The sequence below is a fragment of the Saimiri boliviensis genome, chromosome 1, assembly GCF_048565385.1.
Source record: "Saimiri boliviensis isolate mSaiBol1 chromosome 1, mSaiBol1.pri, whole genome shotgun sequence".
In the NCBI taxonomy this organism is placed as follows: Eukaryota; Metazoa; Chordata; class Mammalia; order Primates; family Cebidae; genus Saimiri; species Saimiri boliviensis.
The window spans coordinates 228377909-228399150 of record NC_133449.1 but is presented as its reverse complement, the minus strand read 5'-3'; the positions used below and the strand labels follow the sequence as shown (position 1 = coordinate 228399150).

At 38.0% G+C, this 21242-nt stretch overlaps 1 protein-coding gene across 4 annotated transcripts in view; it reads left to right on the top strand.

The window, feature by feature from the left end:
• The window catches only part of MSH3 (mutS homolog 3), a 265070-nt gene that overhangs the window by 204299 nt on the left and 39529 nt on the right, over positions 1-21242 (top strand). For all 4 annotated transcript variants that reach the window (XM_074384262.1, XM_074384265.1, XM_074384261.1 and 1 more), the window contains one exon: positions 483-640. In XM_074384262.1, the coding sequence (XP_074240363.1) occupies positions 483-640 (158 nt within the window). The remainder of the gene's footprint in view (positions 1-482; positions 641-21242) is intronic.

Below are 21242 nucleotides of genomic sequence, written 5' to 3'. Positions count from 1 at the left end.
TAATTAAATTCTGATAAACCAATATCTAGAATTTGGTGTTGTAAATATCTTTTAGTAGTCATCTACCTGTAACTGAAAAATTCATGTGCTGCCAATCCCAAATAGGGCCTTGGGTGATTAGATATGTAACACCTGTCATTTTAAGATGGACAAATGGAAATTGATAGACTTTAAACATAAGCAATAGGGAGAACGTCCACATAGGCCGATCACAAAATGCTTACTGAGAAAGCCCTAGCAGTTATCCACTTTGGTCTTTTTTGCTTTTTAATACCCAGGAATAGCTGTGTGTACTGCTAAGAATTGACTTTTCAGCAGTATCACACAGTTCAGGTTGAAGACAAAAAGGTCCTCTTTCCTTTCGTGATATTTACACTGCAAAGTATTGTTTTGCCTAATGCATTTCCATTTATGGGATAAATTGTGGATATTACCTTAAAACTTTTCTGGTACAATGAGTGAAATTCCTTTTTAATTTTTAGGAGGACTCAGAGAGAGTAATGATAATTACTGGACCAAACATGGGTGGAAAGAGCTCCTACATAAAACAAGTTGCGTTGATTACCATCATGGCTCAGATTGGCTCCTATGTTCCTGCAGAAGAAGCAACAATTGGGATTGTGGATGGCATTTTCACGAGGTTAGAACATTAATTCAATTTGAATGTATTCTTGGAAATAATTGAAGCCCACATTATTATAAGCATTTTCCTTTTATATACATATTTAGATGCTTTTAAAGCATTCAACATTTAAGAGCTTAAATTAATCCAAGACCAGGCACAGTGGCTTACACCTGTAATGCCAACACTTTGGGAGGCCAAGGTGGGAGGATCACTTGAGTCTAGGTATTTGAGACCAACCTGGGCAACATGGCAAAACCCCATCTCTACAAAAAATTTAAAAATTAGCCAGGAGCCTGAGGTGGGAAGATCACCTGAGCCTGGGGAGGTAAAGGCTACAGTGAGCCAAGGTCACGCCATTGCACTCCAGCCTGGACAACAGAGTGAGACCCTGTCTCAAAAAAAAAAAAAAAAGGTGATTTTTATTATGAATGTTAGAACTAGAAAAGACTTAGGAGTTAATTTTGTCCAGTAGTTTCCAAATTATTCTTAATGAATTCTTGTTACATTTTATTTTTATTATTTTTGAGAAGGAGTTTTGCTCGTTTCCTAGGCTAGAGTGCAATGGCGCTGTCTCAGCTCACAGCAACCTCTGCTTCCCTGGTTCAAGCTATTCTCCTGCCTCAGCCTCCTGAGTAGCTGGGATTACAGGGACGTACCACTACACCCAGCTAATTTTTATGTTTTTAGTAGAGAAGGGATTTCGCCATGTTGGCCAAGCTGGTGTCAAAACTCCTGACCTCAAGTGAGCCACCTGCCTTGGCCTTTCAAAGTGCTGGGATTATAGGCATGAACACCGTGCCCAGCCGAGTTCTTATTTGAAGGAAAATCTTTAGTTGAAAATATAGAAACAGATCTGCCTTGTCTTCCAGGGGTAGAAGGCTTGGAGGCTTGGCTGTTAGGCTCTGTAGAGCACAGTCTGAAAACTAGTCCACCCTCCCCATTTTAGGAGCAGACCTGAGACAAACTGCAAAAGGCATTGGACCAAGATCATTTTGTTTATATTCGTTTTTACTCTAAAACATTGCATGTAACTGACTAACTCTTATCCTCAATGTGTAAACCTAAATTTTATGCCACATTAGGAATATCAATGAAATATCCTTGTTTCACTAAGGAGAATTCATAGTTTCATCTGTCTGACACCTTTGATTTATCAGTTCTTAGAGCATTGTGAGTTCTTACATGTACATTTCTAAAAAGTAAATACAGTCTCTATATGTATAGTCAAGCTCCGTGTATAGAGTGTCTGAGTTGTCCAGCTACATATTTATGTAATATTTGACTGTGGAATCACATCAGAATATATCACATGCTATATTGATATTCTTGAATGGACACTAAAATGCTTTAAAGCTTCATTTTTCATCTGAGAATGAACAAAGCAAAGTACCCTGAATTCTGTTTGATGCTGTGTTACCAAATAGATGTTATCCTGATCCCCATATGTCTAAACTAACTCAAGAAATTTGAAGAGTCTTTCTTTAGTTCTTAAGATTGTAATTCATTTTCTATTTTATAAGAAAAACAAAACTGGTATTTTATTTTGGTTACAGTATTAAGAAAACAAAGAGAAAAAAGAAAAAAATTCTTGGTCAGTTTAAGGGGATTTGCCTGGAAGGGGATCTTGTTACTGAGCAGAATATCAGGAGTGTTTGTAGATACAAGTAAAATCAAAGGGTTTATTTTATGATTTAATAGAAAAATCCTTACTTTAGTGATACATGCTAAAATGTTTACATGTTACATGATCTGCTACCTTAGATTTACAGCACAATAATCAAGGATGGATAGGGAACTTTGGCAGGATAGAGATGAAATGAGATTGGCCAATGAGATTGGTCATTGTTTGAGTTAGATGATGGCTGCATTGGAGTTATTTTATGCATTTTTCTTTGTTGTACATCTTTGGATTTTTTTATAAGGGTTTTTTTGTTCTAAAGTTCATGGGATTTAGCCAGTTAAGAAAGAGACAAGATCCCTTGTGTAGGATAAGCATTGTTTCAAACTATGGGTGTGAAATCAATGCATTGAATTGCAATTAGCATTTTGAGGCAATACTTCCTAGATAGTGCTTTGTGTTCCACATCATAGCATATCAGGATGCAGCCAATGTCCAGCTGACCCAAATAAGCTTCTTTTTTTTTTTTTTTAGTGCAGTAGAATGGAGTAGAAGAAAAAGCATCAAAAGCATTAATTTGTAGCATGTGGCACAGCAGTAGAGTTATGTGATAAGAAGGCCTTTACATTACCATGTCATCAGTAATGACATGGAAATTATAATGGTATTAGGAAATGTTAATATTGATGCAATAATGAGATTTAAGCTCTGTTGTGCTAAAGACATTTTTTTTGAGATGGAGTTTTGGTCCCATCGCCCAAGCTGGAGTGCAATGACGTGACCTCAGCTCACTGAAACCTCTACCTCCTGGGTTCAAGCTATTCTCCTGCATCAGCCAACCGAGTAGCTGGGACTACAGGTGCCTGCCAGCACGCCTGGCTAATTTTTGTATTTTCAGTAGAGACACGGTTTTGCCGTGTTGGCCAGGCTGGTCCTGAACTCCTGATCTCAAGTGATCTGCCTGCCTCAGCCTTCCAAAGTGCTGGGATTACAGGCATGAGCCACTGTGCCTGGCCAAAGTCATATTTTTATTAAAACCTTAGTGCACCATAGTTTTATGCTAGATGTTAGGGATACAAAACTGAATAAGATAATTTACCTGTCTTCATGGAGGTCAAGAGCAGTAAGGAAGATGGAGAAGCAAATCTTTACAATTCAATAAGATCATACAATGCTAGAGAAGTGGATGTGTATATGTATTTATTTGCTTGCTCATTCATTCATTCATGTTTATCCTACCATCTTCCAGAAAGGAATGAGGCAGCTTGCAGAAAATTCAAAATAGCCTAAGTGAATAAATAAGGATAAGGGCTTAAAATGGAGCCATGACTGATAATTAAAACATCACTGACCAGCACTGCTGTGGATAAGCCACAAATCTGGTTCAAAGGTTTCCGCAAAGAAAACTCGTTCAATTAAATAGTTCACAGTGCCCAGAAAACCAAATAAAAATAAATTAATTAGTTAAGAAGGCAACTTAAACATTTTTTATTGTGTTAGGCAACAATCTTTTAGTAATAAAATCAGCTAGAAGAATATATTGGGTAGTATCACATAGACAAGTTTTTATTGGGTCCCTTTGGTTAGAGTTTAGGAAACAAATGTTCAGTTATGTTATTCTGGATCACGAGCTCCACTGAGACAGAAATTGTGCTTATTCTGCATACCTTTTATCTTCCATTTCTAGTACTAAGTAGACATGCAGTAAATATTTGCAGAAAAACTGATGATAAAAATTTTAATATAAATAAGATGTGTTGACATAGCTCTGTTTCTTAGTCCAGATTTCTGGAATCTGACTGAGGCATCCCCTTGTGATTCAAACACCATCTAAAATAGTATATTGGAGCTTAACTAAGATTTGCCACGGGAGTCAAAAAGTCATCAAATTTCTGTGTAAGATTTAGTTTTATAAAGAAAACACTTAAGTTTAGGTATGTGACAGAATAAATTATTAATACAAAGGTAAAGAGCAAAAGTTCCAGTGTCATGGGCATTGGTCTGTCCTGAGAACACTCTGTGCGCCAGTGCACCTTTTGATGTTGAGTTAAGAGGAGATTTGTACTTTATGAAGGTCCGGGTTAAGCTTAGTTGCTCAATCTGGACCCTAGTCTCTAAAGTGGGAAGTCTCAGGCAAATCTGAGTATCAGACTGTGCTGGCAATTCAGCTCTCTTAACCTGCTTCTTTCTCTATAAGATGGGATAATTATGATACTTATATTCCAGTGTGGTGTTGTATAGTTTAAATAATGCACATAAAACAATCTAGAACCTGACATACTGTAGTTCCTCAGTAATGTTAGTTATAATTTTAAGTCCCACCTCTATGACAGTTACTCTGACCGTTTCCTTCCACCATGATCTATTTACTCTGAACTCTTAATGCTCTATTTATTTGGACTCAGTTATTTCACTGTCTTATTTCAGTATCTATCTTAGTTCATAACTGATTATCCCATGCCGTCATGCTATTTGTACACTATTTGAGGGAAAGAACTCTACTCCATCGTGTATCACCTATCCCACTCAGGATGGCAGTAATTATAGATAGTAATATAAATTAAAGTCAATCAGAAATGAAATTATTTTCACATTTATATTACATTGTTTTCACTTCATCCTGGAAGTTTTCATTAGTCTGAAACATACCCAGAAATACTGATCCCATATTTCAAAATTGACCACAACTTTAAAGCATTAAATAATAACTAATTACATAAGCCATTTCAAAAAGAAATATGCAGATTATGGAGATTTAAATGCCGAAATATGGGACATTTTTCTGTGCTCTGCCATTTGAGTAGCTGGTAGTTTATCGATCTTCAAGTCATGTTTATAGAAGCAGTCTGCCATAGGCTCTGTGTCCCTGCATATTCTTACTGAGTATGCCAAGAAAGTCCCTGATTGCTCTTTACATGGACCACTTCTCATTTGTCAGGGTTGTGCTTGCAGCAAGCAACCTGGAGGGATAAGGTAGTTCTCCCCTTAAAGAGGAAGCTCGCTTCCCTTGCTGTATGCACAGCATTCATGGTACATCACCCTCACAGGACTTGGATGCTAATGCATGAGTAATAAAGTTCTTTGTCTCTAACCCAATGGTCTTGTGTCTTCTGCCAGCATCTATGAAACCAAGGGTATTAGGCTAACTTGTTAGCTTTTTGTTGTTGTTGTTGTTGTTTTTGAGACGGAGTTTTGCTCTTGTTACCCAGGCTGGAGTGCAATGGCGCAATCTCGGCTCACTGCAACCTCCGCCTCCTGGGTTCAGGCAATTCTCCTGCCTCAGCCTCCTGAGTAGCTGGGATTACAGGCACGTGCCACCATGCCCAGCTAATTTTTTGTATTTTTAGTAGAGGCGGGGTTTCACCATGTTGACCAGGATGGTCTCAATCTCTTGACCTCGTGATCCACCCGCCTCGGCCTCCCAAAGTGCTGGGATTACAGGCTTGAGCCACTGCGCCCAGCAACTTGTTAGCTTTTAAGTAGAGTAAAATCCTAGACTTTACACAGTTTTTGATGGGTCAGTGGATTCTTAGATCTCTTGCTAATATTAAATAGCTGCAAAATGTGAGTAAACAGGCTGTGTATGAGAAAGAATAGAGGCTTTAGATCTAGAAAATTCAGGATTCTGTACAAGTTCCCTAGTGTCCTGACCATGTACAAGTTACTTCATCCTTCTAGAACCCTGAGAGAAGTGCTGTGCCATAGTCAAAAGAATCAGACATGTTACACTTGAGTATAAATCTTGCTTTTCCCTTTTAACAACTGTGTGACCTTTTCCAAATTACTGTTTCTCAGTGTCTCAGTTTTTCACCTGTAAAATGGAGATGATGCCGCTTACTCTCATATATTATTGTGAGAATTAAATAAAGTACATGAGAGTGCCGGGCACATAGTAGGTACCCAGTACATTACAGTTTTTTTCTTCCAGATTCTATGCCATTAGTATTTTAGATTTTAAAATCTATCTTCATATATGTGTGAGTATAGTACTCCCTTTTCTAAACTTACCATCAGTTTTTGCATCTATAAAACAAAAAGTTTGTTAATACTGACTTCACAAGGTTGATTTGAGAATAAGCTTTAAAAGGATGTGAAATCACTATGAAGTGCTCTTAGCTATTCTCATTGACAGAAGTTGACCAAATCTAATCTCCCTGACACTTTCCCTCTTGGAAGACTGTACAGAGTTGAGAATCCAGGAACCTGGAGGCACCACCCACACAGAATAGGATGATGGCAGTGTGTTTCCTCCTGTTCCTCAGGAAGTGGCTGCCATGGAAGGTGGTCGCATAGAAGTTGCACATCCTCCTCCATGCTGAGACATGCCTTTATCTCATGACCCAGGAACAGCCTGAAGGAGCTGGCCCAATTGCCAGTCACTGTGTGAAAGAACAACAAAGCTTTAAACCTTGCCAGCACCAAATCTGTTGTTTCAGCGTAGTAGGATTCATTCTCAGTCTCATTCTCTCCCATAGTAAGATTCATTCATAGTAGGATTCATCCTCTCAAAGTAGGATTCATTCTCAATTAACTCCATCAAACATATCAGTTTTTTTAGCTACTTAGGGATATATTTTGCAGTGACTTGGTCCTGGTGGGTAGTGTTATATGGAAGGAGAGGCTTGTTGTAATATATGAAAAAGAGCCAGTTACAAAGCCTGGCATTCATTCCACTTTTGTATGAGTAATAGTATATATAAATATATGCAGAGAAAGCCATCTAGATAGAAAGCTTATTCTAAAATACCATGGGGGACATGGCTTTATGGTGATTTTTCTTTTCTTATATAAATCTTTTAATTTCTAAAATAAATGTGTGTAATAAAAGTACAATCTCCCTGCCCTCACAGATTACCAGTATTGGTCAAAATGAGTTTTGTTTTGTTTTGTTTTTTAGATGGAGTCTCACTCTGTCACCCAGGCTGGAGTGCAGTGGTGTGATATCAGCTCACTGCAACCTCCACCCCCCTGGGTTCGAGCAATTCCCCTGCCTCGGCCTCCTGTGCAGCTAGAATTACAGGCCCCTGCCACTGCGCCCAGCTTTTTGTATTTTTAGTAGAGATGGGGTTTCAACATCTTGGCCAGGCTGGTCTTGAACTCCTGACCTCATGATCCACCCGCCTTGGCTAAATGAGATGTTTTACAGGAATCTGGTGAAATGCTTACATGGTCAGTCTGGTAACTTTTTTTGTGGAGGGGGGCAAATTTATCCTCCCTACTCAGGGGCATGGAATTTGGAAACCCCGGATTCACTGAAGTGACCATTCTGGGCACTTCAGTATATCAGACCCTACTTACTTTTCCACAAAGTTTTTCCCAGCCTATAAGTAACCCTAGTTTTTCTTCCTTTAGGAGTTGATGGCATTTTGTCTGGGGAAAGATGTATTTCATTTTCATATATTTCATGTATTTCATTTTCATAATAAAAACACTGCTCATATAGCATTCTTAACCCTTAATGCACATTCAGGTTTTTTTTTCACAGAACTTAAAAAAAAATACTGATGCCTGAACTCTACCTCCAGAAATTTTAAGTTGGACTAGGGCAGGGTCTAGAAGTCACATTTTAAAAAAGTATCCCAGATAATGTTAAAGTGAAACCAAGGTGTGGAAGCACTTCCCCAAGCCCTTGCTGGAGAAATCAGGTGTTGAATTATGAAAATAATGGATGCTTATTATGAAAAGTAACAGTGTACTAGGGCATGAAGTGAAACAAAAACACTCCATTCTCCCAAGCCTAGCACGTTTCTTTAGGTAACATTTCACAAGTATACAAGTATACATCTTTTCTAAAATGGTTTCGTACTAAGCATCACTGTTGTATAACTTGCTTTTGTTTCCTAATATGTGGGAGACATATTTCTCTATCAGTTTATACAGATTAGTCTTGCTCTTTTTAATGGCGGCAGTGTATCTGGAGTACAGATACTCCTTGATCTCTTTAACCTCTGAGAGCTCCATCTGGGACAGACTGCCCTCTGGTATATGGGACATGTTCCCTAACCATTCCTCTGCACCCCTCCCCCCATCTTCCTGTTGTTACCATTGGAAAGGAATCTGTATGGACCACGTTAAATTATATCCCTAGAATGTAGATTGATATTATGCCCTTGTAACTTTCATTTATTTTTTTATGAAATAATTCAGACATATAATAATCCTCCATGCACCTTCCACCCTACTAAAGAAATAAAACATTACAATACAATCCAACCTCTAATCTTCCCTAATCCCACTGCCCTCTACCCCATCCATAGTAACTAACTGGTTGTCCTTGACTTTGGCATCCATCCCATGCATTTCTCTATAGTTTCACTCATTGATATGTTTTTTGAAAGAGTGCATAGAAGTATTTGATATGCTTTTAAACTTTAGACACAGTGTATCACACTATATTCTTCTGTAAGTGATTTTTCCCCCCTCAGTGGTATATTTACAAAATTCATCCATATGGGTACATACACTTTTAGTTCATTAAATTTTTCCCTAATTATGATAGTCTATTGTGTGAATATATTAGTATTCACTCATTTTTCTTGATGCCAATTTTTTCCTAATATAATCAGTCATATTTATTACTTGTCTCATATTCAACTCCTAGTTTTTCAACAGGGAGTTTTTCTCAATCTAGGATATAGTATCTAGCAGTGGAATTGCTGGATTGTAAGGAACAAGCATCTTTCATGTTCTCCAAGGAGGCTGTACCAACTCAGAATCCCACCACCAGGGTTTAAAAGTTTGTTCTCATGCTTAAAATAGATTGGAATAAGAAATACTCATTTGATATTCTCCAAAATTCCTTGTAAGAACATTTTCATTTTTATTACTTATGTCCTTTACATGAAATGCCATCTGGTAAATTATTTTTTTGTTAATGCTGGGGACATTTTTTTCTCTCCATGTGCATACTGTGCCTGTTTACAAAAAGATTTGAAGCAATTTATTGGCCTTTTCTGACAAACTGCCAGGCTTCCTGCTATCAGCCAGTGGCTGCTGCTGCTTTAATTCCTTTTTGTCTTGGCTGCCAAGACAGCAAGAGCTAAACTCAAGGTTCAGGTGTGGAAACAGATTTGGTTTAGTTTTCCCCTTCTCTTCTTATATAGGAGTATTTCTCTAGCGTCATTCTTAGAAAAGCTGCATCAGAATCTTAGGGATGGTAGTTAAAAATGCTACTTCCTAAGCCCTTTCACACATCTTTTTAATTGGAATCTCCAAGGTGGTACACAAGAATTAGTATTTTAAAAGCTCCTGCTAAACTCATATGTAACAATCTACTGTATGGCTTGTAATCTTAATTTCATATTCATTGTAATTCTTTCATTAGAATATGTTGTCCTAAATCACTTCAAATGCTCTTTGTACTCAATGGAAAAATATTAAAATCTAGCAGAATTAGGTATTTGCATAAGAGTTAGCTCCAAGCTTTATCCCTAAATTGATTGTATTATCAATTGGCCATTTAGAACACTAGGTTGAAATCTGTAGATTCCATATGCATTGAGTGCCTACTATGTGCCATACAGTGTGTTGTAAGAAGTAGTAAATGGATGAAAAGCTGTAAACAGATAGGAGGTTAGGAATCTTTAATCTGAATATTATAACCTCACACTAATCTTTTCCTAAATAAGAAGCAGATTTTTTTTTAAAGTAGAATTTTGGCAAATACATACATTTGACTCTAATTGATTTATTTGTGTATCTGTGTATTATGTGAGTATATGTGTACTCATCAGTGAAATATTTCTAGACCCATATTTCCAAGGATCATTAACAGCCTTGAATGCATCACCAAGATAAGTTCTGTTTATTATCTTGATGAATATAAACTTAAATCTTATCTAGCCTTTTAGACTCAGTAATTAAGTTTTAGAAAAGCGATGAATTATTAAGTCTCATTAGAAAACAGTTTGAAAAAAGCAAAACAATTGGCCTCTTCTCTCAGCATAATTTATTTCTATTAAACATTGGTGAAAAGAGATATTTCTCGAAGTGGCCCATAGTTAACAATTTTCATGCCATAGTACTTACATAAACTCCCCCTTCTGCCACCCAGCTTCAGGGAATGCTGTATACTCAGAGTGGGATACGTGTGTTTATCTTGAAAGAGAATGGGAAGGTAATAAGCATTCAAGTACTTAGTAACTGATTTGTTTGTCTAACTTAGTATAATTCAGAAAATATTTATTGAGCACCTACTGTGGAGTATTTGTACTCTACACAAAATATATTCTTTATGGACAGAAAGAAAACATCTTGAATCAGTTCCACATCTTCTAATGAGTTGAACATACCAGTACTAAAATCCACAGGATAAGTCAGCACTAAGTGATTAAGTTAAGATTTTATTGCCGTTAGAAATGTTGTCTTATGAATGTCTCTGTGCTTTCTTTAGCTCCCGTGGCTGTGTCTAGCAAACACTAGTTGTCTTATTTCATCTTTTTGATAGGAAATGGTTTTATGAATTTAATGCTTGTTCCTTTAATTAACTGCCTCAAAGTCACCTGAAGGTTTGGTTTGGTTTGCAAATCCTGGGCAAATCTGATTGAAGATCCCCTGGAGATAGATACTGTTGTAGTAGATATGATGAAGGAGACCTTTAGATACTTTTTATTTTTTTATTTATTTATTTTTTAGAGCAGTTTTAGGCTTACACCAAAACTAAGAGGACGGTATATAGAGTGCCCATATACCCCTGTGACTGCCCCTATGTAGCCTCCCCGATTTTCAACATCCCCCACCAGAATGCTACCTTTCTTACAATTGATGAACCTACACTGGCACGTCATTACCACCCAAAGTCCATAGTTTACACGAGGGCTCATTGGGCAATTTATAAACAAAGTAAATTTATTACAGTTTTGTAGACTGGGAAGTCCAAGGTCAAGGGGCCACATCTGGTATGGGCCTTCTTACTGCCTCATAAAATGGCAGAAGGCATGACATGGCAAGGGGGCTTACTAGAGAAAACCAAACTGGCTTTTACAAGAGACCCACTCAAATGAAACTAACCCACGCCTATGATAACCCATTAATTCATTACACCTTAATCCATTAATCCACAAATGGATTAACCCATTCATAAGGACAAAGCCCTGATGACCCAGTTACCTCTTAAAGGCCCTACCTCTTAATCCTGTTATGTTGGAAATTCAATTTCAATGTGAGTTTTAGAGGGGACATATATTCAAACCACAACATTCTGCTCCTGCCCCCCACAATTCTGTGTCATTTTCATATACAAATACGTTAATTCCATTTTAGTAGCCCCAAAGTCGTCCCGAACTACTGCCCCGCGGGCTGCGTGCGGCCCCCTCAGGCCATTTATCTGCCCCCCCCCCCCCGCTGCACTTCAGGAAGGGGCACCTCTTTCGTTGATGGTCAGTGAGAGGAGCACAGTATGTGGTGGCCCTCCAACGATCTGAGGGACAGTGAACTGGCCCCCTGTGTAAAAAGTTTGGGGACGCCTGATCTAGAGTCTCATCTGAATCAGCTGTGAGTAATGCTCAAGGGACAATTTGTCTTGAGGTAAATTTCTTACAGCTGTGAGCCTGTGAAATCGAACAAGTTATCTACGTCCAAAATAAATGGTGGGACAGGTATAAGACATTCTCATTTCATAAGGGAGAGATCGGAAGAAAAGAGTAACAGGTCCCAAATAAGTCCAACACCCAAAGGAAAAACTAAGCCTTGAGGCTCCAGAATAACCTTCATTGGTTCCAGGTCTTGCTTCCTAGATACACTGGTGTGGGGATTCAATCCCAAGGCCTCAGTGAGCATTCCCACCACCTAGGCTTTCCTGGGCTCACCCAGGTGTCAGTTCTCACACATAAGAGTCAAGTGCCTGCAGCTTTCCCAGGCTGGAGCTGAATGCTGGCAGTTCTACGGTTCTGAGATCTCAGCAGGGTTTTGTTCTCACTGCTCAACTAGGCATTACCGCACTGGGGCTCTCTGTCCTGGTTCTGGCTCAGATCCCACATTTGGCTTGATGTTAATCCATGAATGACAGAGCCGTCATCATCACCCAATCACCTCTTAAATGCCCCACCTCTTAATACTCTTATATTGGAGATTAAATTTCAACTTGAGTTTCAGAAGGGACAAAATTTGAACCAAAGCATTTTTTATTTCCTTTTCCTGTTTTATTGCATGTTGGAAATAGATGCTTGGTGCCGCAAAGAAAAATTAGCACTGAGACAAAGGATCTTTCAGCAACGCGCTTTTTACTTCCTGGACTGCAGGATGGGTACCTTCACTAGCCATCATGCCATGAGAGTACAATGAACAAAGGAAAACACACAAATTTATCCCTTATGCATTTGGGGTCGTCCTTACTGCTGTGTCTGATATGCGTTGGCTGGAGCTAGACCTCACAATCTAAACTAAAACCTGACTGGCTAATAACTTAAAACTTTTCTAAACAGGTAAAAGCAGTGGAGAGCTGGGACATGCCTGGGAGCACATCCAGCACAGATATCTTGGTTAAAGTACAAAGACTAGAATGTACTACATGCCTGTAAGCATGGCATGTTTAACAGCCTCATAGGATATGGCTTAACAAAGTTATTAGCACACTTTACATGAGAGGAAACTCTAAAAAGGAACTTTTCTACTTCCCACATTGCATTAACTAGTACTTCCACTACAGTGTTGAAAAGGAGTGGTAAGAGGTGACAACTTCTCATTGTTGCTGATCCCAGTTGGGGAAGCTTCAAGTTTCTTACCAGTAAGTATGATATTAGCTATAGGTTTTTTTGTGGATATTCCGTATCAGATTGAGAAAGTTCTCTTTTCTTAATTTATTGAGAGTTTTTATCATGAATCAGTGTTGGATTTTGTCAAATGCTTTCTGTGCATCTGTTGATATGATCATATAATTTTTCTTCTTTAGCCATTTGTTGTGATGGATTACGTTAACTGGTATTCAAATGTTGAATGAGTATTGCACACTTAGGATGAGTCCTACTTGGTTATGGTCTATTTCTCTTTTTATACATTGTTGGATTCATTTTGCTAATGTTTTACTGAGGATTTTTGCATCTATGTTCATGAGATATATGGGCCTGTAGTTTTCTTATAATGCCTTTGTCTGGTTTTGGTAGTAAGGTAATGCTGGCCTTCTAAAATGTGTAAGGAAGTATTCCCTCTGTTTCTATTCTCTGAAATAGATTGTAGAGAATTTTTTATACATTGTTGGATTCATTTTGCTAATGTATTATTGAGGATTTTTGCATCTATGTTCGTGAGAGATATTGGCCCGTAGTTTTCTTATGATGTCTTTGTCTGGCATTGTAAGACAGAATAAAATACCTTAATATCAAAACCAAACAAAGGCATTATAAGAAATGCCTTTCTATACTCTGAAAGAGATTGTAGAGATTTGTTTTAATTTCTTCCTTAAATGTTTGATAAAATTTACCAGTGAAGCTGTTTGTGCCTGGTGTTTTCTGTTTTAGAAGGTTAATAATTATTGATTCAATTTCTTTAATAGATACAGGTCTATTCAGATTGTCTCTTTCTTTTTGTGTGAGTTTTGACAGATTGTGTCTTTCAAGGAATCAGTCTGTTTCATCTAGGATATAAAATTTCTGGGCATAACACTGTTTACAATATTCTTTTATCTTTCTAATTCCCATGAGCTCTGTGATGATGTCTCCTCTTTAGTTTTTAATATTCGTAATTTGTATCCTCGCTCTGTTTTTCTTAGTTAGCCAGGCTAGAAGCTTATCAATTTTCTTTATCTTTTCAAAGAATTAGCTTTTGGTGTTACTGATTTTCTATTTCTAATTTCATTGATTTCTGCTCTAATCTCATTATTGTCTTCTGCTTACTTCAGACTTAATTTACTTTCCTGTAATTTTTGGCTTGCCCTTGAACTCTTACTTTTAATAATCTCTATAAGTGACTCTGATGCACAAATTTAGAAGCCATTGTTTCCATTTTAATTTCTGACATTTTATAGGAAGAAAAACTGAAGATCAGAGAGAGATTATGACTTGCATGAGGTTATAATGTGTGCAGTTACAAGGATGCATTCTCTGGTTATATTGGGCTTCCCTGTATTTGTCTTATTAATTCATCTGATTCATCTTATTCATGATGACTAATTAATCTTACCTTCCTTTGGCAACCTTAATTATCTGTGGTTTTCCTAGCTATAGTTAAGGTTGAGTAAAAGCATTTGCTCAGTTAATTATTTTCCTTTGCAGTTCTTGGGATTTTCCCACAGCTATGTTAGAGGATGAGTTGCCAAGTCAGCACAGTATGGATTTTCTATGGAGGAAAATGCTTGTGTCCTTCATAAGTGTCCTACACATGCTTTATAGACAGTTTCAGTGAACACTGTATCATGTGAGCCAGTAGAAGTTTAGAACTTTGCTGGATTGTTCTCTTGATTCTCATCAGTGTTTCCACGGAAATTGAAAAATTGCTATAGTGGTTTTTGCTTGATTATATGTACAGTTTAGTATTATAACTTTTCTAAATAAACTTTAAATACTGTGTGTGATTCTATTGCAACCATTAGAATAAAGGATATATTAGAGTAACTTTTTTTCTATTATAATACAGATGTTTTTCAAATTAAAAAGGGGCCATGCCCTGATAAACCCATCATAAGTCAAAAATATTATAAATCAAAAATGCATTTAATATTCCAATAAGCTTCTCATAAAATTTAAAAATAATAAGTCAGGGATTGTCTGTAATTTTACTCATGCTAATAAATGTTTTTCATATTGCTAGAAGAAGGCTAGTTATTTCTGCCTTGTCTTAACAGGATGATACAATGTAATTTTTAAATGTATCACTTGTGATTTTTAAAAATAACATTTGTTTTTCTAATTATGCAAGAAATGCATGTTCATTATGCAAAATTTAAAACTCAAAAGAAAAATTTTTAAATCACTTGTAATTCCACCACCTGGAGATCATCATTATTTAGGTAGATGGCCTTCCAGGCTTTTTTAAAATGCACACATGTAGTGGTAAATGATTTGTAATTTCATTCCATTTCTGAGTTAATGTTTAGATTTAATTAAATACAAGACAGATTTACTAATTCATGCTTTTTATGCCTTTTATATGCTGCATGGTGCCTACATATCTTTTAGTAATTGGTATTCTCTTGCAGTCTTTCCTTTACTTGGACTTTAGTTTTTTGGGTTTTTAAAAATTCCTTTTATCATCCTTCTTAAAAGTTAGAGTACTTTGTTAGTTAGGAGATTAGTTATCTTTTGTAAAATATATGAAATATACAAAAAAGAAAACAAACAAACAAACCAAGAAGCTTAGACTTAGACATCCATTTTGGACAGAATTCTGCAAAGTTTTTAGCAACCTGAAGTGAATGGGAACATCTTCAGTTTCAGAAAACACACAAAATAAATGAACATTAAAAACCCTCCCATATGAAGCACTTAGAGGATAAATCTACATTCCACTTATATGAGATACCTAGAATAGGTACATTCATAGAGACAGAAAATAGAATAGAGGTTTTCCAGGATGCGGAAAAGGGGAGAGTGAAGAGTTACTTTTAATGGATACAGAGTTTCTGTTTCTGTTTTTGCTGAAAAAGTTCTACAAATGGAGGTCGGGAGTGGTGGCTCATGCCTGTAATCCCAGCACTCTGGGAGGCCAGGTGGGCAGATAAACTGAAGTCAGGTGTTCAGGACCAGGCTGACCAGCATGGCAAAACTCTGTCTCTAGTAAAAATACAAAAATTAGCCAGGGGCAGTGGTGCATGCATGCAATCCCAGCTACTCAAGTGGCTGAGGCAAGAGAATCGCTTGAACCTGGGAGGCAGAGGCTGCAGTAAGCTAAGATCGTGCTACTGCACCCTAGCCTGGGAAACAGAGTGAGATTCCATCTTAAAAAAAAAAAAAAGTTCTGCAAATGGAAAGTAGTGATGGCTACACAACATTGTGGATGTTAATACCGCTGAACTGTGTACCTAAGAAATGCTAAAATGGTAAATTTTATTTTATATATATATGTGTGTGTGTGTGTGTGTGTGTGTGTATAACATATGATAATTTTTAAAAGCACTTGAAGTATGTCAAGGAATTCTATTATAATGATCATTGCCCCTACTTAACAATTATAATATTAAAGCTCTAGTTATCATTTAATATGAAAAATCCTCTTTTCCTAATTGCAATATTTCTCCCTTATACTAGCATTTTCCTTGCAAAGGCCCAGAAATTGTGATTTGAAGGGACAGAAGCCCATTCCATTTGCCTAATTGAGAAACATCTAGAATATTGTCTCAAATATTAAGATCTCATTAAAAAAGAAAAACTCTTTTGCAAATTTCCATGAAAGTGTTTTGACTCAAAAAAGTAATAATTTCTTTTCTCCATTAATGCTTTATTAAGCTTTGTTGACCTATATAAGGGTTATAGGAGAGGCGGGGAGTAGGGGGATTAGGAAGATTAGTCGGCTGCCACTCCTAAAAATATCAGAGTGATTTTTTTTCCTTAATCACATAACTGTAACCTTCTGTCTACTCAGAGCAAACTAACTCTAAGGTGAAACCTAAAGAATGCATTTTTCATTTTTTACTACATTTTACTGTAAATAAAGCATGATAATATACATATGCTGTGGAATTCCCTAAATCTCTACCATATTTTAACATTTGAAAAATTTAAGGATCATTGTCTAGAATAGTATGTCTTATAAATGATTGTTGATTTAATAAAAAGCTAGAAACTTTTTTAGAGTTTTTTTGTTTGTTTGTTTTTTGGCTTTTTTTTTTTTTTTTTTTTGAGACAGAGTCTCACTCTGTTGGCATGCTGGAGTACAGTGGCACAAACTTGGTCCACTGCTGCAACTTCCGCCTCCCAGGTTCAAGCGATTCTCCTGCCTCAGCCTCCTGAGTAGCTGGGACTACAGGCGTGCACCACCATGCCCAGCTAATTTTTGTATTTTTAGTAGAGACGGGGTTTCACCATCTTAGCCAGAATGGTCTCAATCTCTTGACCTCGTGATCCGTCTGCCTTGGCCTCTCAAAGTGTTGGGATTACAGGTGTGAGCCACCACACCCAGCCAAACTTTTTTGTTAATGTATATCTTGCCTTGCTTCAAAAACTTATTTTAGGCATGAGCCACCGTGCTCAACCATTTTAGGCACTCGACTGCGATATATACAACATAGCAGAATAACAAGAGAAGATAATGGTATCCAAAGACTCTGGATCACTGAGAAAATAAGAGTTGAATTGTGAGATAAACCCAGGTATTTATTCATTATAATAAGATGTTATTCAAACTAGAATAAATAGTACTATCAAACTAGAATAAATAAACTATGTATTTCTTTTTTTTTTTTTTTTTTGAGACGGAGTTTCGCTCTTGTTATCCAGGCTGGAGGGCAATGGCGAGATCTCGGCTCACTGCAACCTCTGCCTCCTGGGTTCAAGCAATTCTCCTGCCTCAGCCTCCCTAGTAGCTGGGACTACAGGCGTGCGCCATCATGCCCAGCTAATTTTTGTATTTTTAGTAGAGACTGGGTTTCACCATGTTGACGAGGATGGTCTAGATCTCTTGACCTCGTGATCCACCCGCCTCGGCCTCCCAAAGTGCTGGGATTACAGGCGTGAGCCACCACGCCTGGCAACTATGTATTTCTTAAAGGAAATAAACAGAAAATACATTTATCAATAAACAGTTCCCACAATCATAAATAAGTATTTCCCCAGTAGCCTTGATGACTGGTTCATGAGCCAGTATTTCTGTAGTGTGTACAGGGCAGCATTGCTACTTTACCATCAGGTGCTACGGAAAAATAGAATTGTAATAGAAAATGTGTTGGCAGGCAGGGGGCGGTGGCTCAAGCCTGTAATCCCAGCACTTTGGGAGGCCAAGGCGGGTGGATCACGAGGTCAAGAGATCGAGACCATCCTGGTCAACATGGTGAAACCCCGTCTCTACTAAAAATACAAAAAATTAGCTGGGCATGGTGGCACGTGCCTGTAATCCCAGCTACTCGTAGGAGGCTGAGGCAGGAGAATTGCCCGAACCCAGGAGGCGGAGGTTGCTGTGAGCTGAGATCGCGCCATTGCACTCCAGCCTGGGTAACAAGAGCGAAACTCCGTCTCAAAAAAAAAAAAAAAGAAAAGAAAATGTGTTGGCTTCTAATGCAGTGGCCTTCAAACTGCCCTCCTGGGTGCTAGAGTTCCACAGAGTCACCTCTGGATAAGGGGCCTAATAGTGCTGGGTTCTTAACCAGAGCGAACATCATTCCTTGTATCTAAACTGCAGAGTGAATTTTCTTGTAAAATGTTATATATCTAGTATTAAAAATACACTTAACATTTTTTTTTAAAGTTCTACAAATGGAAATTAGTGATGACTACACAACACTGTGGATGTTAATACCACTGAAGTGTGTACCTAAGAAATGCTAAATTGGTAAATTTTATGTTATGCTTATCATAATTTTTTTTTTTTGAGATGGAGTCTTGCTCTGTTGCCTAGACTGGAGTGCAGTGGCACGATCTCGGCTCACTGCAACCTCTGCCTCCCGGGCTTAAGCGATTCTCCTGCCTCAGCCTCATGAGTAGCTGGGATTACAGGTGCACACCACCACACCCGGCTAATTTTTGTATTTTTAGTAGAGACGAGGTTTCATCATGTCGGCCAGGCTGGTCTCAAACTGCTGACCTTGTGAGCCACCATGCCTGGTCTATTTATTATAATTTTTAAAAGTACTTGAAGTATGTCAAAGAATCCTGTTGTAATAGAAATAATCATTGCCTCTACTTAATAATTTTAATATTCAAGCTCTAGTTATGTTTTAAATATAAAACATTTTTATTTAAAATAAAAATAATACCTAAAAATAATAAAATAAAAATATTGTTTGAATGAAGGATTTAACAGCTAAAAAGATATTTTAAAACCTCTGACCTAGTAGTAGAGTCAGGACCATTGGCCAGTAAAAGTATGTCCAAGATCTCCTGAGCATTGGCCTGTCCTTCTTAAGAAAGAAACCCGCCGGGCGCGGTGGCTCACGCCTGTAATCCCAGCACTTTGGGAGGCCGAGGCGGGTGGATCACAAGGTCGAGAGATCAAGACCATCCTGGTCCACATGGTGAAACCCCGTCTCTACTAAAAATACAAAAAACTAGCTGGGCATGGTGGCGCGTGCCTGTAATCCCAGCTACTCAGGAGGCTGAGGCAGGAGAATTGCCTGAGCCCAGGAGGCGGAGGTTGCGGTGAGCCGAGATCGTGCCATTGCACTCCAGCCTGGGTAACAAGGGCGAAACTCCGTCTCAAAAAAAAAAAAAAAAAAAAAAAAAAGAAAGAAACCCTGTAACACCATGAGGCACATAGGGGTAACTCAAAAACTCCAGGCCAGAAACCAGAAGACCTGAGTATTTGTCTCTTATCTGCCACATATTAGCCCTGTCACCTTGGGGAAGTGACTTGACCTCTGAAATGTCTTACCTCATCTGTAAAATAGGAGTATAAAACGATTACTAAGATCTTGTCCAGCACCAAGACTTTCTCAAAATGCTTTCTCTTAACCCAAGGATGGCAAAGAATTTGCCATCAGACAAGCTCTTCTCTTCTGTCAAAAGTGAAGAACCATTAGAGAAAAAAATGGCCACATTCTATATAGAGAATGTGAGGACAGAAAAATAAAATGTAGGAGAAGGTAAGTAGCTCTGTCTAGAGCAATTGCCTTTTGTTTATAGCTTGTCTAGGTCAGACCGTTCTGTAGGAAAGGTTTGGTAAGAACAAAGACCTTTGATAAAGGATGACTGAAAGACTGTTTGGGCTTTGATGAGAACATCATCAGAAGCATCTACACCAAGTGGGTAGTCACCAGTGACAAAATCTCAAACTAAGGCAGGCTGGAGATTTGTTAGACTTGCAGGGAGGGAAGGTATTAGCAAAGACAGATTGGATAAGCAGAAGGTAAAAAAAATTAAAAAGAGCAATAGCATTTTTTTTTAAGAATACTTCATTAGCACAGGTTTGGCCTTACCAATATAGGAAAGGCATTTTTACACTAATTAGGTCATTGCAAAGAATAAAAATTGGAGTTTTGTGGTTTTTTTAATGCAGAGTTTTTAACTAAGAAGAAAATATGAGGCCAGGTGCAGTGGTTCATGCATGTAATCCTAGCAGTTTGGGAGGCTGAAGTGGGCAAAACACTTGAGTTCAGGAGTTTGAGACCAGCCTGGTGAAACCCTGTCTCTACTAAAAATACAAGAATCAGCCGGGCACGGTGGCTCAAGCCTGTAATCCCAGCACTTTGGGAGGCCGAGGCGGGTGGATCACGAGGTCGAGAGATCGAGACCATCTGGTCAACATGGTGAAACCCCGTCTCTACTAAAAAAAAATACAAAAAAGTAGCTGGGCATGGTGGCATGTGCCTGTAATCCCAGCTACTCAAGAGGCTGAGGCAGGAGAATTGCTTGAACCCAGGAGGCAGAGGTTGTGGTGAGCCGAGATCGTGCCATTGCACTCCAGCCTGGGTAACGAGCGAAACTCTGTTTCAAAAAAAAAAAAAATACAAGAATCAGCTGGGTTTGGTGGTACGTGCCTGTAGTCACAGTTACTCAGGAGGCTGAGGCACGAGAATTACTTGACCCTGGGAGGCGGAGGTTGCCCTGAGCTGAGATTGTGCCACTGCACTCCAGCCTGGGCAACAGAGCGAGACTCTGTCTCAAAAAAAAAAAAAAAGTGTGTGTGTGTGTGTGTGTGTGTGTGTGTGTGTGTATGAATGAATACTGATGAATACTGTGGAGGTTGTGTGCCAGTGTTTAATAACAACCAGTTATATTACTACGATAAGCTTTCTGAAAACAACAAAAAGAATTGTTTTTGTTGTTAAAAATTAAGTTTCTATCATATTTCTTAGAATTACATATGTTATAATTTTATGATTTACAAAAATTTAAAAAAATTTTATGAATAAACTCAGCAATCGTATACAAAGATACTCTAATCTATATAGAAGCACAGAGGAACATATAAATTTAAATC